This window comes from Triturus cristatus, chromosome 7, assembly GCF_964204655.1.
Source record: "Triturus cristatus chromosome 7, aTriCri1.1, whole genome shotgun sequence".
Lineage (NCBI taxonomy): Eukaryota > Metazoa > Chordata > Amphibia > Caudata > Salamandridae > Triturus > Triturus cristatus.
In genome coordinates, this window is record NC_140590.1 from 657,215,870 (window position 1) to 657,229,030 (window position 13,161).

At 44.5% G+C, this 13,161-nt stretch overlaps 1 protein-coding gene and 1 long non-coding RNA gene across 10 annotated transcripts in view; one reads left to right on the forward strand and one right to left on the reverse strand.

Annotated features, from left to right (window-relative positions):
• ARSG (arylsulfatase G) overlaps window positions 1-13,161 on the forward strand; it is a 1,970,563-nt gene that overhangs the window by 1,360,493 nt on the left and 596,909 nt on the right. For all 9 annotated transcript variants that reach the window (XM_085617295.1, XM_085617292.1, XM_085617290.1 and 6 more), the window contains 2 exons: window positions 6,038-6,149; window positions 10,482-10,616. In XM_085617295.1, the coding sequence (XP_085473421.1) occupies window positions 6,038-6,149; window positions 10,482-10,616 (247 nt within the window). The remainder of the gene's footprint in view (window positions 1-6,037; window positions 6,150-10,481; window positions 10,617-13,161) is intronic.
• The window catches only part of LOC146810303 (uncharacterized), a 138,427-nt gene that overhangs the window by 39,361 nt on the left and 85,905 nt on the right, over window positions 1-13,161 (reverse strand). The gene's annotated exons all lie outside the window — the stretch shown is intronic.

Consider the following 13,161-nt stretch of genomic DNA (forward strand, 5'->3'; position numbering starts at 1 on the left):
GTCTTCAACTTCGTTCTATTCATGCTCTATTCTTTTCTATTCTAAACTCCTTTAGTGATCCAACTCCCCTCTCCGTCCTCTCGAACCTCTGGCTTGTCTCTTAAAATTGTCTTCTATCCTTCACCTTCCGTCTTTTCACACCCTCTCTCCCGTCCTCTGATCACACTCTCCTTTCTTTTCAGATTGTATTTCTTTCTCCATTTTTGTGCCACCACTGACTATCAAGCCCGTTCTACCCCTTCTGTATGTCCTTCTTCACTGGCCCTGCTGGCTTCCTCTCTTTTCCTCCACCTTGATATCTAGTCCCAGGCAGAGCTTGATAAGGCTTTTTATAGCTTCTTAGCTTTAATTCTTTGTACTCTTCTCTTTAAGCACCCACTTTACACGTTCGAGGCATGTGGGCTGCTGAATTCATATCTGTGCATAGATCGCCGCCTAGTGTTGGGTCCGGATGTTTGCACGTTGTTGTCCTGGAAGAGTCTTCGAAGTATCACGAGATAGGTGACTCCTCCCCTGGACCACAGTGCGCATGGGCATCCTCTCCATCCTTAGATTGTTTTTTTCCGCCATTGGGTTCGGATGTGCCTATCTTAGCTCAAGTTAGGAAAATTAGGTTTAAGGCCAAAAGGCCTTTAGATTTCGTCGGTACTGTTCCCGTTCGGTATCGACTACTTTCTTTACTATTTTAGAACCTTCTTCCAGCCTTTCGGATCCGTTTGGTCAGAACATCGAAGTTACATCGACGATGGAATCGAGGAATCCATTCAAACGGTGTCCTTTATGCCACGCAAAATACCCACACATCGACGTCCACCCGGTATGCAACAAATGTCTCTCACCGGATCACGATGAGTCGAAATGTATGCCAATCAACGAAGAGGGGCCCCCAAAAAGGCAAAAATAGAGGTAGAGACGATGGGGAAATTAATTCAGAACAAACAAAGGAGAACTCTACCCTATATATCAAGGAGGTACACAGTATCAACAAATATTTTTAGATGCCAGTTAGAGACACAAGGAGAAAAGAACAAAAAACCAGTAATAATATGCAAACATTTATTTCATTACTTTAAATGTATGTTGCGGATAAATATGATACAATAACGGTTATTTGATAAAATAGATACAGGGAAACAAGACAGATACAAATACAAAGTAGCAGATATCAAAATACACACACAGGTTCCCACTGAAAGGAAGCAAATTCTACTCATATACACCTTCATTCACACTCAATCACACACATACATCGAGGTATATATAAATGTGCTATTAATGCAACAACTGAATAAGTGGAAAAAACCAAGGACCCAGCCCTCAGGGATAATATCCAAGTAAGAAATCACTGTGAACTGCATTCACCACAATGCTAAGGGGCGAACTGTGCTGGGAGGTGAGGTAGTGTTCTCCCATCCCCCATTTGTTTGAAAAGGCTCCCTTGAGCCACTGAGCTGACGAGCTCTTGGCGATGCACCTGTGCGCCAGAGAGAGGTACTGAGACCTGAGAGGCTATGGCAGCTTTTCCAGCAACCCCAGAAGGAATTTTCGTATTTTATCTCTACTGAAGACAGATAATATCCAGAAGCACATGTGTCTAGAGATTCACAGCACTAACCTGCACCAACTTTGGTGAACCACTACAGTTAACATTCAAGTAAGAAATCACTGTGAATTGCATTTACCACAATGCTAAGGGGCGAACTGTGCTGGGAGGTGAGGCAGTGTTCTCCCATCCCCCATTTGTTTGAAAAGGCTCCCTTGAGCCACTGAGCTGACGAGCTCTTGGCGATGCACCTGTGCGCCAGAGAGAGGTACTGAGACCTGAGAGACTATGGCAGCCTTTCCAGCAACCCCAGAAGGAATTTTCGTTTTTTATCTCTACTGAAGACGGATAATATCCAGAAACACATGTGTCTAGAGATTCACAGCACTAACCTGCACCAACTTTGGTGAACCACTACAGTTAACATTCAAGTAAGAAATCACTGTGAACTGCATTTACCACAATGCTAAGGGGCGAACTGTGCTGGAAGGTGAGGCAGTGTGCTCCCATCCCCCATTTGTTTGAAAAGGCTCAGTTGAGCCACTGAGCTGACGAGCTATTGGCGATGCACCTGTGCGCCAGAGAGAGGTACTGAGACCTGAGAGACTATGGCAGCCTTTCCAGCAACCCCAGAAGGAATTTTCGTTTTTTCATCTCTACTGAAGACGGATAATATCCAGAAACACATGTGTCTAGAGATTCACAGCACTAACCTGCACCAACTTTGGTGAACCACTACAGTTAACATTCAAGTAAGAAATCACTGTGAACTGCATTTACCACAATTCTAAGGGGCGAACTGTTCTGGGAGGTGGGGCAGTGTGCTCCCATCCCCCATTTGTTTGAAAAGGCTCCCTTGAGCCACTGAGCTGACGAGCTCTTGGCGATGCACCTGTGCGCCAGAGAGAGGTACTGAGACCTGAGAGACTATGGCAGCCTTTCCAGCAACCCCAGAAGGAATTTTCGTTTTTTATCTCTACTGAAGACGGATAATATCCAGAAACACATGTGTCTAGAGAGTCACAGCACTAACCTGCACCAACTTTGGTGAACCACTACAGTTAACATTCAAGTAAGAAATCACTGTGAACTGCATTTACCACAATGCTAAGGGGCGAACTGTGCTGGGAGGTGAGGCAGTGTGCTCCCATCCCCCATTTGTTTGAAAAGGCTCCCTTGAGCCACTGAGCTGACGAGCTCTTGGCGATGCCAGAGAGAGGTACTGAGACCTGAGAGAGTATGGCAGCCTTTCCAGCAACCCCAGAAGGAAATTTCTTTTTTTATCTCTACTGAAGACGGATAATATCCAGAAACACATGTGTCTAGAGATTCACAGCACTAACCTGCACCGACTTTGGTGAACCACAACAGTTAAAATTCAAGTAAGAAATCACTGTGAACTGCATTTACCACAATGCTAAGGGGTGAACTGTGCTGGGAGGTGAGGCAGTGTTCTCCCATCCCCCATTTGTTTGAAAAGGCTCCCTTGAGCCACTGAGCTGACAAGCTCTTGGCGATGCACCTGTGCGCCAGAGAGAGGTACTGAGACCTGAGAGACTATGGCAGCCTTTCCAGCAACCCCAGAAGGAATTTTCGTTTTTTATCTCTACTGAAGACGGATAATATCCAGAAACACATGTGTCTAGAGATTCACAGCACTAACCTGCACCAACTTTGGTGAACCACTACAGTTAACATTCAAGTAAGAAATCACTGTGAACTGCATTTACCACAATGCTAAGGGGCGAACTGTGCTGGGAGGTGAGGCAGTGTGCTCCCATCCCCCATTTGGTATATTGAGAGACATTATCTCATTTGAATGAGTCATGAGCGTATGCAAATGAGGGAATCACTTTGCCTCTGCGCCAGTGCCCTATAAGGGACACGGGGAAGAGGCAAGCAGGCCCTTAGGAAGAGCACTGACGGTGTGCTGCAAAGAGGTGGCACACTGTTTGTATGCCCACTGAGGGCAGCTGCCCTCTGGATAGGGTACCATGGCCCTGCAGACATCCCCAGACTCACTGCACACACCTGCAGGGGGATCTCTGTTCCCTCTTAAAAATGCAGGCAGCTGTAGCCTGCACTGTGAAACATAGAGTGGCTTCTAAGCAGCTGCTCTGTCTTACGCTGAATGTGCTACCCCCAGGGCTACCCCTAGAACAGGCGCAACTTCATAGCTGCTGTAGGGCCGTGCAATCATGATAACAGGTCACACTGTCCCAATCTGCGTCTGGGGCACTTTTTGAAAAAATGCGCAGTGGTGCAAACTGTCGCAGTGCTTTATGATTATGACACAGGCCCTGGTCTATTGATCCATATTGTGCCCTGTCCTGCCTTAAATAATTTTCTCTTCTTGATTCTAAACTCTGGAATTTCCCTTTCACCCATCATCAGTTTGTTGTTCTACAATTCTGATTATTTCTAGGAACTCCATGAAAACTCTCTTTCCATGGTGCATTCTCTGATAGCTTCAGCACTTTATATTCACAACTGAACTGTTCCAAGCATAGGCCCTGGAAGTAGAGGTGTGGAGGTGCTGCAGCCCCCCCAGAAATAATCATGCAGGAATTCAGAGGGTAAATGAGCAATTAAGAAAGCTTTATATTTTGTCACATTTACAGTGTGTTCAAAGAGGAGGCCTCCTGACAAATTGCTGCTTATTTGTTTAACATGGGGATTTGTGTTTACTTTCCATTCTCTGAATACAAAGTGAGAAGTATCTGACACTCTTGTTGGAGTACCAAAAGTGTAAAAGGAAAGGCTGCATTTTGTTTCAAACATAACAAAATGTAAATACGGTCAATGGACAGTACAAATATTTCTGAATGTATCATTTCAGAAAGGACAAATTGAACTTTTTTTGTAAATCTGAAGTGTGCAGGAAACAAAGATTTTTTAGTATAATCAAAACAAATCAAGACACATTACTTCGTGATATGTGAGTGATAATTATTCGCGCAAAGCGCTGATCCACACATTGTTAGTGCGCTATATAGTTCTATTAGCGAGACTGCATGTCTGTGAAAATATATTGGTCATTATAATGAAAATGTGCTGTCTGCAAATAAGTGTGTAATCTCATTATGCTTTAGTAATGTATGTGCTACAGTGTGTTCCATAATGCCCTTGTCACTCTGCTGAATGGTAGTGTCTCATTTGCTACACTTCTTCTTTGTGTAACACTTTTTTCTTTCAAATAATTTTTCACAATACCTTAAGTGATGTACCACTAATGGCAGCACCCCTACTCCTAAAATTGTTCCAGCACCATTTAAACCGAGTGCATGATTACTGTATCATACCAATCTATAACATATAGGTGCTATACTAATTAAATTATATGAGTAGATCATATAAACATGGCACATGTACTCTACAAAGAAAAACACTGGCAGATATACAATGCGCTTTCAAAATTACCTGAAAAACCAAAGCCCTCACAGGAGGTGAATAATTAGTGTTTGTGTGTACGTGATCTCTGTATAGCATAAACGTAGCAGAAAGGTAGTCAAGAGCCATACTAGCACTTAAAAAAAAAAAAGACAGTGAGCAAGTTCTATTGTTTATGATTTTTTTTTACTCCTAGAGAGGTAGAACTTAATTTGATTTCTGTGATTTTGACAATCACCTTTGGTGACCACTAATTTTTGATGAAATTAGCGTGAAGGATTAGAGAATAAAAAACATTTTCTTCTTAAATAACTATAAACACTTAGGAGTTATTGCCTGTTTCTGGACACATCTCTCCTTTTTACCTTAGATTTTATTTATTTCCACATAAATCAAATATTCCTTGTAAAAAAATAAGCATTGGCATAGTAGGGGCATTGAGAAACCAACTGCCTTAGGAACCTAATCATGAAAGACATGCTTCAAAAGGCTTCTGTTGGGCAATGTAATGTCTCATATCTTCTGGATTGGTGCTTTGTGAGGGGTCTTCTCCCACCATTAGAAATCCGTGCCTAAAAAAGAAGGCGCAGTTTCCACTGACTCACTGTACTGGAGGGTATCTTCGAAGAAGCTCTTGGATGACTCCCCAGACTAGGGCTACAAGTTTGGCTAGTTATGCTAATGAACATTTAGACCATGCTTCTGCAGTATTCTTGTTTTCTGCTTCGCTACGTTATGCTTATTTAACTATTTGCAATAATTCCATGAGTCTGGCGGAAAAAAGACTTGGATGTAAGTCTAAATAGACACAAGGGCTACATATTTACCCTAGTGGCTCATATATATAGACAGCCTCAACAACTTTCTGCCATACAAGCCCTTTCTGCCTATGCTTACTAAATATTGGCTCCATTTGACAAGACAGCAAATGCATCTGGATCAAGGATTTTGTAAACAAATATATTAGGGATGTGCGCCCGTGCAGAGGGTGACTTCCATACCAAGAGGGACATCCCAACAACCTGGAATGTAATGGAAGGAGCACAAGACACAGTAAGTACTCGGGGAATCTCACTTAATTATAATAGAGCTCTCTTTTTACAGGTTTCGATTATTATTTTGGAATTCCGTATAGTAATGACATGGGATGCACAGATACTCCAGGATACAATCTTCCTCCATGCTCAGCGTGTCCTCTGCATTCTATGAATATAAGGTATGGATTGCACACGAGATGGCGTTAGTATAAACTGGGAAATATCTGATAGCAGTTTAACATCTCTGCTATAATTCCATTGCTTCTTTTCATTATGCTTTTCCATTATGTGCATCTTTTAGAAATCGAAATTAAAGTATTACATTTCAGGACAACCTTAGACTGAGTGCGTAATTCCTGTAAAGGTGAACTTTTCTTATTTGTCTTTGCTGATTCCAGGTTAGAATTCTTAATGATGTTATGTTTTACACTAACAGAGGATCGACTTCATGTTCCTGTGTTCATCAAAGTTTCCATAGTTCTCAAAAATGCATGTGTTCTGAGGAGGATATGGTGCTGTCGTTAAATAATTCTGCAGGCCTCCCTCTAGATCACAGCAAAAGTGACTGGTTGCACTTTTTTTTCTTGTATTCGTGAATGGAGAGAACAAGAACATCATGAGAGCACAGAGTGTGCATACATGCATTTGCTAATGACGATTACTGCTATGTTATCAAGGTGATCTCTTCCATACTCAGATAAGGCCCCTGTTTATCGGTCTGGCTACACACACGCCTCTTGTTAGTAAGAACCTTACTAAATACGTACCAGAATCACCGCAACAATGAATTGTTCTAGTTGCACGGCAGGAAATAGTCTACAAAGTAGTATAACCGCAAATATCAGTTTTGACTCTCTGGAATGGATGTATCACTTGAAAGTTCTTGGCTGGAAAACCATTTGTGAGCTTAAGGCATTTGCAAAGCCATAGCGCTTCTTACAGGCATGACCACAGGAGTGCCAGAAGGTGGTGCAATGTTCGTGCACCTAAGAAACTTCACCCAGATAGTGCCCATATTAAACTGAGCTTGGGCTGTCTCTACAAGAGCTGACCATTCGAAATTAGCACATCATAAAATTGGGAACACCTTGTATTGGTTCCCAGCAGATGCTGTTAGACAACGAACAGGACTGACTGGCCTACACCCAAGCTGATTCCTAACATTCTGGTAGCTGAAAGCCTGAATGTCTAGATTAGTACTGCAAACACATACACTCATTGACTCTCAACCCCACTTAATTCCAAATATGAAGTCTCACTGCTGGATGGACCTTTTTAGAAAATGTATGTGCATGAATGTTAGATCGAGTGACGCACTGTTTGTTTATTCAGGTCTCTACCCCTGTGTTCAGTGAAAACATGCACATTTGATCCTGGTACAGAAGCGTTGCTTCAGCGTTCCTCTGGTATTTAATGGTACATCACGTAGAAATAACCAATCTATGTTGTCTTCTACATGTTCTGTATCCATGGAATGCCAGCAAGGGGCCTTCTGTTGCTTTGTCCCTCGTTTGGATCAATGTTTGGAAATCCTATTTAGAACTTGTGAACTTGTCACACCAATACACAGTTTCTTGTGGGAACATTACATTACAAACATGCAATTGCCAGTTTGTAACATCTCAGTAAGCAAACGTCTTGGTGGAAGCATGGGGACAAGCATAATACTTAACTCAACCTGGTGCTATGCCAATATTATGCTGTATTGTTTCACTTTTGCTTGTGGAAGGGTTCTTACAGGGGCCTCACGGACAAAGCATGACTTCTATAGACCAAAGATTGTTTTTTAAAGCAGCACAAGATGCAGTTACTTTGAAATATTCTTTTTTAACTCTTGTTCCTCAAATGGCTAAAAGTTGACATGTAAATCGCATCTTTGTCCTTCATCTTCTCCATTTTGCTCAATAAAGACGCCTAGTCATAATCCTATGCCCTCTTGTAGGTTTCTTTACAATATTCTTGAGGTAGCCTCTTAAGCCTAATTTTGTGGAAAAATGAGAAGTGTGCCTCTCATTGTTTATTACTGTTACTCTGTAATCTGTTGGACCATCGAAACAGAAGATTTTGTGTTAATCTCAGTGGATTATAACTCCTTTAGTGTAACAGTGTGTTGCTTTCTAGAGCGAACGTGACCTATCAGTTTGTGCTGAACTACTTCCATTGGAGCAGGTCTAATGCTGATTTGGATATGGCTGACTCCTACTGTAATGGTGAAAACTAAAAAAACAAAGGTAGTAGAACGTTACTAGGGTTGTTGCTAGTGGTTCACCTTCATTCCCGCATGTCCATCCACCACTTGATGTCTCAAGTAAATCTTTAGTTGGCTGTTTAGCCTTAAAGCAAAATAAAAAATAAAACAAACATCCTAAACATTCCTAAGAAAAGGAATACATACTATTCATTAGTACGGTATTAACAATGAGGACTTGATCAAAAGATCAAAATTCAATAAAAACATACAAAGGATAAAATAAAGGACCGAAAGTGCTGTGTGCTTTAATTATTTAAAAAAAATCCCACTATCCTCCATGAGTTAAAACAATGGAAATAGAAAAAACAAACAATGAATCCATAAAAAAAAAATCTCTTCCTAATAACCAGAGAGAATCTTAAAAAATTAATAACAGCGTGAGTGATACGCCCTGAGACAAGTTACTGCAGAAATATAAGAACTAACTTATATTGTCTAATATTAGCTTCCCGCAAAATTGAGAGTAGGAAATGCTTCCATGGATAACCATACAGTGAACAAAAACGAGTAAAATGTACTTTACTTTGTTTAGAGGCATTGCCACAGGGCCACCTGAAGTCTCCTTTGAAGAGTTGTGCATTTAGCTGTTTTGCGAAAGAAGATAATTGTAATGTGCTCTCAAGTACAAGCTGAGTGAATTCAAGAGCCTGATGCCATAAACCCCCAAGGATCTACCCCATATTTTTTGTTTCCCAGTTATTCCTCTCTTGGTGGTTTTTCTGTGAATTGGTTGTCTAGAGGCTCCTGTTTGGTACATAGTGTGTGCATAGGCCTCTTCCTGTAGGCCGGTCCTTCATTTCAGAACTCTGTATGTATGATGGGGGAAGACTTGCTCCTAGTGAAGTGCTTTTAGAGATATATTGTTTCTTCGGATTGCACACAGGCCTCGTTGTGTTTTTTTATTTATTTCTGCACCAGTAGCAGCCTGTCAATGAGCTTGCTTGGCACGACAGTATAAACAAAGCTGCGGTCCTTGAATCTTTGCCAAAACCAGTCTGTGTTCGTTTGCAAGAGCAGTAATATTTCATAGAAGCATGGACAGCTAGTTGGCTCCTTTACCTTCTAAATTAAAGGAGTAGGAAATCTCTGCATCAAAGACCATGCCAAGGGTTCTTCCTTCTTGGGGTGGTGCTGGCTTTCTTCTCAGGGACTGCAGCCAGCCAAACGTCAGTGTGTTTTTGCTGTATCACATAGCTCTAAGGTCTCTGCTGTGGAGCCACTGAGGCCAAGGAGGCTGTGCAACTCCATCAACAGGTTTTATGTAGGTCCCATTATTTATTGTGTCGTTGTCTCCAGCTCTGTTGCCAGTCTGAAATGGATCTGTGTGTTGCCTGTGCGCATCTGGTGCTCCACTTGGGTGTGTTGGGAGAGATGGGGCAGTGGTCGCCCACATATGTTAAATGGTATTAGTGAGAAAGAAGGTCTCTGCTTGACAATGAGCGAGGCTTCCATGTGGAGGACACAGTTGATCTGTCCTGATCAGTTGGCGACCGAAAAAGAATGATAAAGTCCACCTAGAGCCACTCCGTGATAATCCCACCTGCTACTACAGACACAGGGCTTTAAGTGGGCTGGGTCCCTTTGGGTGTCAGACCTGGGAGCACTTTAGAACAGACACTAAAACGAGTCCCTATTGGGTCCTATATTCATGGCCTTAACTTTACTGGAAAAAAATGTGACGAATTCTGAACAATTAATGTAATAAATGTTGAGTTAATCCACGTCAGTGATTTAGTTCGCGTTTATGTTTCACGTTTTACTGAATCTTGCACTCCATCAGAGTGTTAGCTATTCCCATTATGTCGTATTTTTTTTTTTTTTTACATTTACTGAATTATGTGTTTAAGCCACACTGGTAACTACATAGGTCCCCCCGCCCCACACTTTTTTCTCCCACTAAATGCCTTCCTCACATATATTAGTATCATGCAGTGATCTACAATATTTGACCCAGCAAAGAGGTACGGTACAATACTGGAAGCCCGGGTGGCATTTTCATCAGGTAGTATGGGGCCCTTTTTGTGTGCTTGCTATGGAGGCTTCAGATAGGTTTTACCATCCGTTTCTGTGGATTCACTGACTGAGCTCGCTCAGAAGAAGCACATTAAACATTAGTAAGGACTAAACCGAAACATTCCTTATGGCAGTCAGATAGCATCTTGACAGACACACAGTATTTGAATTTGCTTAAACACAACAAACAGGACTATTTAGTTTAGCATTTGCTTTACATGCAGTGGCTTCTGTTTTGCGTCTACAGTGGTAACAGCGACTGTGTGACAGAAGTGGCCCTTCCGCTGATGGAAAACCTCACCATTGTTGAGCAGCCTGTTAACCTGACAAGCCTGACAGAGAAGTACACTAAGAAGGCAGCGCAGTTCATCCAGCGCGCAAGGTAAGACGGGTAACAGTGAACCAGCCTATTGTAGTTTAACTGAACGAGCCTTTCAAGTGAAAACCTTTAAACAACAGAGGCATGTCTGTTTCCAGAAGTCTTTCGAATGGAAGAGCTGCTATTGTTCTTAGTTTTCACATTTGTTTGTTTCTGCAGCTGATGAGGCTAAACTGCTGTGTTTTCTTGCGGGCAAAGTGCACCAACTGAAGAGGGGAGCCAGGCAAGAGGCAAACATTTACATGCACACATAAAATCCGGACACAGGTTAAAAGTACATTCTTGAACAAGTAGACACCACACATACACAAATACCCAGCCCTCTCCCAACCTCCCGTATTTTCAAAGTATATCCTATGGCACCATTACCAAGAAGTACTTTTTAATTGAAGAAAATCCCTGAGCCTACCTGCTTGCAACGTTGGCAGGCACTATCCAATGAGCACAGTGGGTTGTGTTCAACTAATCCTACTAGCTCCTTACTACGTGAGGACCCTAAGCCCTACCACATAATTCCACAAGTTTTTCTGAGGATCTATAAGCCAACTGATGCATAAGGGCCTTACTTGAAGGACCCAAATTGCTGATCATCATATCTGAAAGAGACAATTAGTTATAGATTCCTTACCTTAGAATTACCCCCAGGCGTCAGATGGATCTGGAGAATTTTTCGTCAGCAGTACCCCTGCGCGTCGAAAAGTAGCATTGGTTGGCTCCGCGTTCGTCGTTGGGCGTCATGGTTGCCGGGATGACGTTGCGGTAGCTACTTAGACGCCGCCCTTGCGGGCTGACGTCAGTTCTTTCTTTTTCCGCTCCAGCCAGCACAGATACGGAGAGAGCGGTACCTCCAGTCACTTTTTGACTGACTTTTTGGGGCGACTTTTGTCAACACCATTTTGAGTCCTCGACTCCTGGTGCGCATAGGGATGCCTGGTATCAAGTCTTGCGGTTCCTGCCGATGGTTGTCTGTGACGGATCCGCACCATGTGTGCCCGTTTTGTCTGGAAATCAGACAATGACTCCAAGTCGTGTTCCGAGTGCCGGACCATGAATCCGAAATCTTTGCGGGAGCAGTTCTCAAAGCTTCTCGAGCCCTGGCAGTCCGCTCCATGCCGTTCGAGGTCCCGGTTGCGTGGCATGTTGAGGGACCAGTCGCGGAGCCACCACCACTAGTACTCTTCAAGTCTTCGCACTCCTCCGGTAAATTGAAGCACAAGAAGAAGTCGAAGAAGCGTCGTCGCTCTTCGACTTCTGTCCGTCTGTCGGCCGCTGCGACGAGGGATGTGGGCATTGTCCCTCTCGCGGTTCTGCGTGTGGAGCCCACTGGGTCGACTCTGAGTTTCCCTCCCTTCCCTGGACCTAGAGCGACTCCTGCCCAGTTCGGAGTTTCTACGAAGCGATGCATGCCATCTTTAGGCAGCCCGAGTCCGCCGGCACGCCTTCGGCCCTGCGGACTCGGCTGGGGTCTCTGGGCCTTCGACGCTGGCGGCTTCGGCCCCAGCACCGCAGGGTCCCCTTGGATCCAGGCCTGGATCCGCATCGGCGCCAGTTGACCTTGTAACACCTCCCCCTACCCTGACTCCACTGGCAGTGCGTCCACAGCCGATGCCGGTTGTGTCCCCAGCCGGCGTCGACCCCGGTCTCCACCCTCAGGTGGACACGGAGCTGGACCGGCGTCGACCGATGCTGGATCCGGCGCAGACAAGTACTTTTGTGCCCCTGTTCCACCCTGGTGTTCCTTTTAGGCCAGATTGGCAACCAGAGGAGGGGGAGGAATACTGGGAGGGGTCTGGTGACCCTTTGACTGACCAGTTGGAATATGAATCGGACTGGAGTGAGGAGTTGGGGGAAGCCAGTGGTCTGGATACCTCCTCAGACCTTGGCATGTTGTCTCCTCCTAACGTGGCTATGGAGGAGGCAGCGTCTTACACCCTGGAGTTGCGTAGGGCGGCCGAGGCTCTCAACCTCGAACTACCTACTGTGGCAGTCAGGACTAACTTCCTGCCAGAGGTGCTTCAACCGGCTGCTAGCTCTTCGGAGCCCCTGCTACCGTTTAATGAAGCCCTCATTGACATCCTTATGGGCACCTGGTCCAGGCCCAACACAGGGGCTCCTGTGGATAGGACGATTGCCCGACGCCACTTTCCTCTCCTTACACCCCACCCCTGAGAGCTTGGTGGTCCAAGCCTCAACGTCCAAAGGCGCATTCCCTAACGCACCACCTGATAGGGAATTCAAAAAGCTGAACCACCTTGGGAAGAAGATGTTTTCTTCCGCCAGCTAGGGACTGCGGTCGGTAAACACAGCATGTCTGTTGGGCCATTACACCCACCCTGTGTGGGATACGGTGGCGCATGTGCTGCCCCAGTGCCTGAAGGAGGCCCGGGCCATGCTCTCCTGTGCAGTCACCGAGGGGAGAGACGCAGGCAAGTTTGCCATCTGATGTGGGCTGGACACCGCAGACTCGCCAGGCAGGACGATTTCAACGTCGGTAGCCCTTCGACGCTATGCCTGGCTGAGTTCGACTGGCCTTTCCGGGGATGTCCAA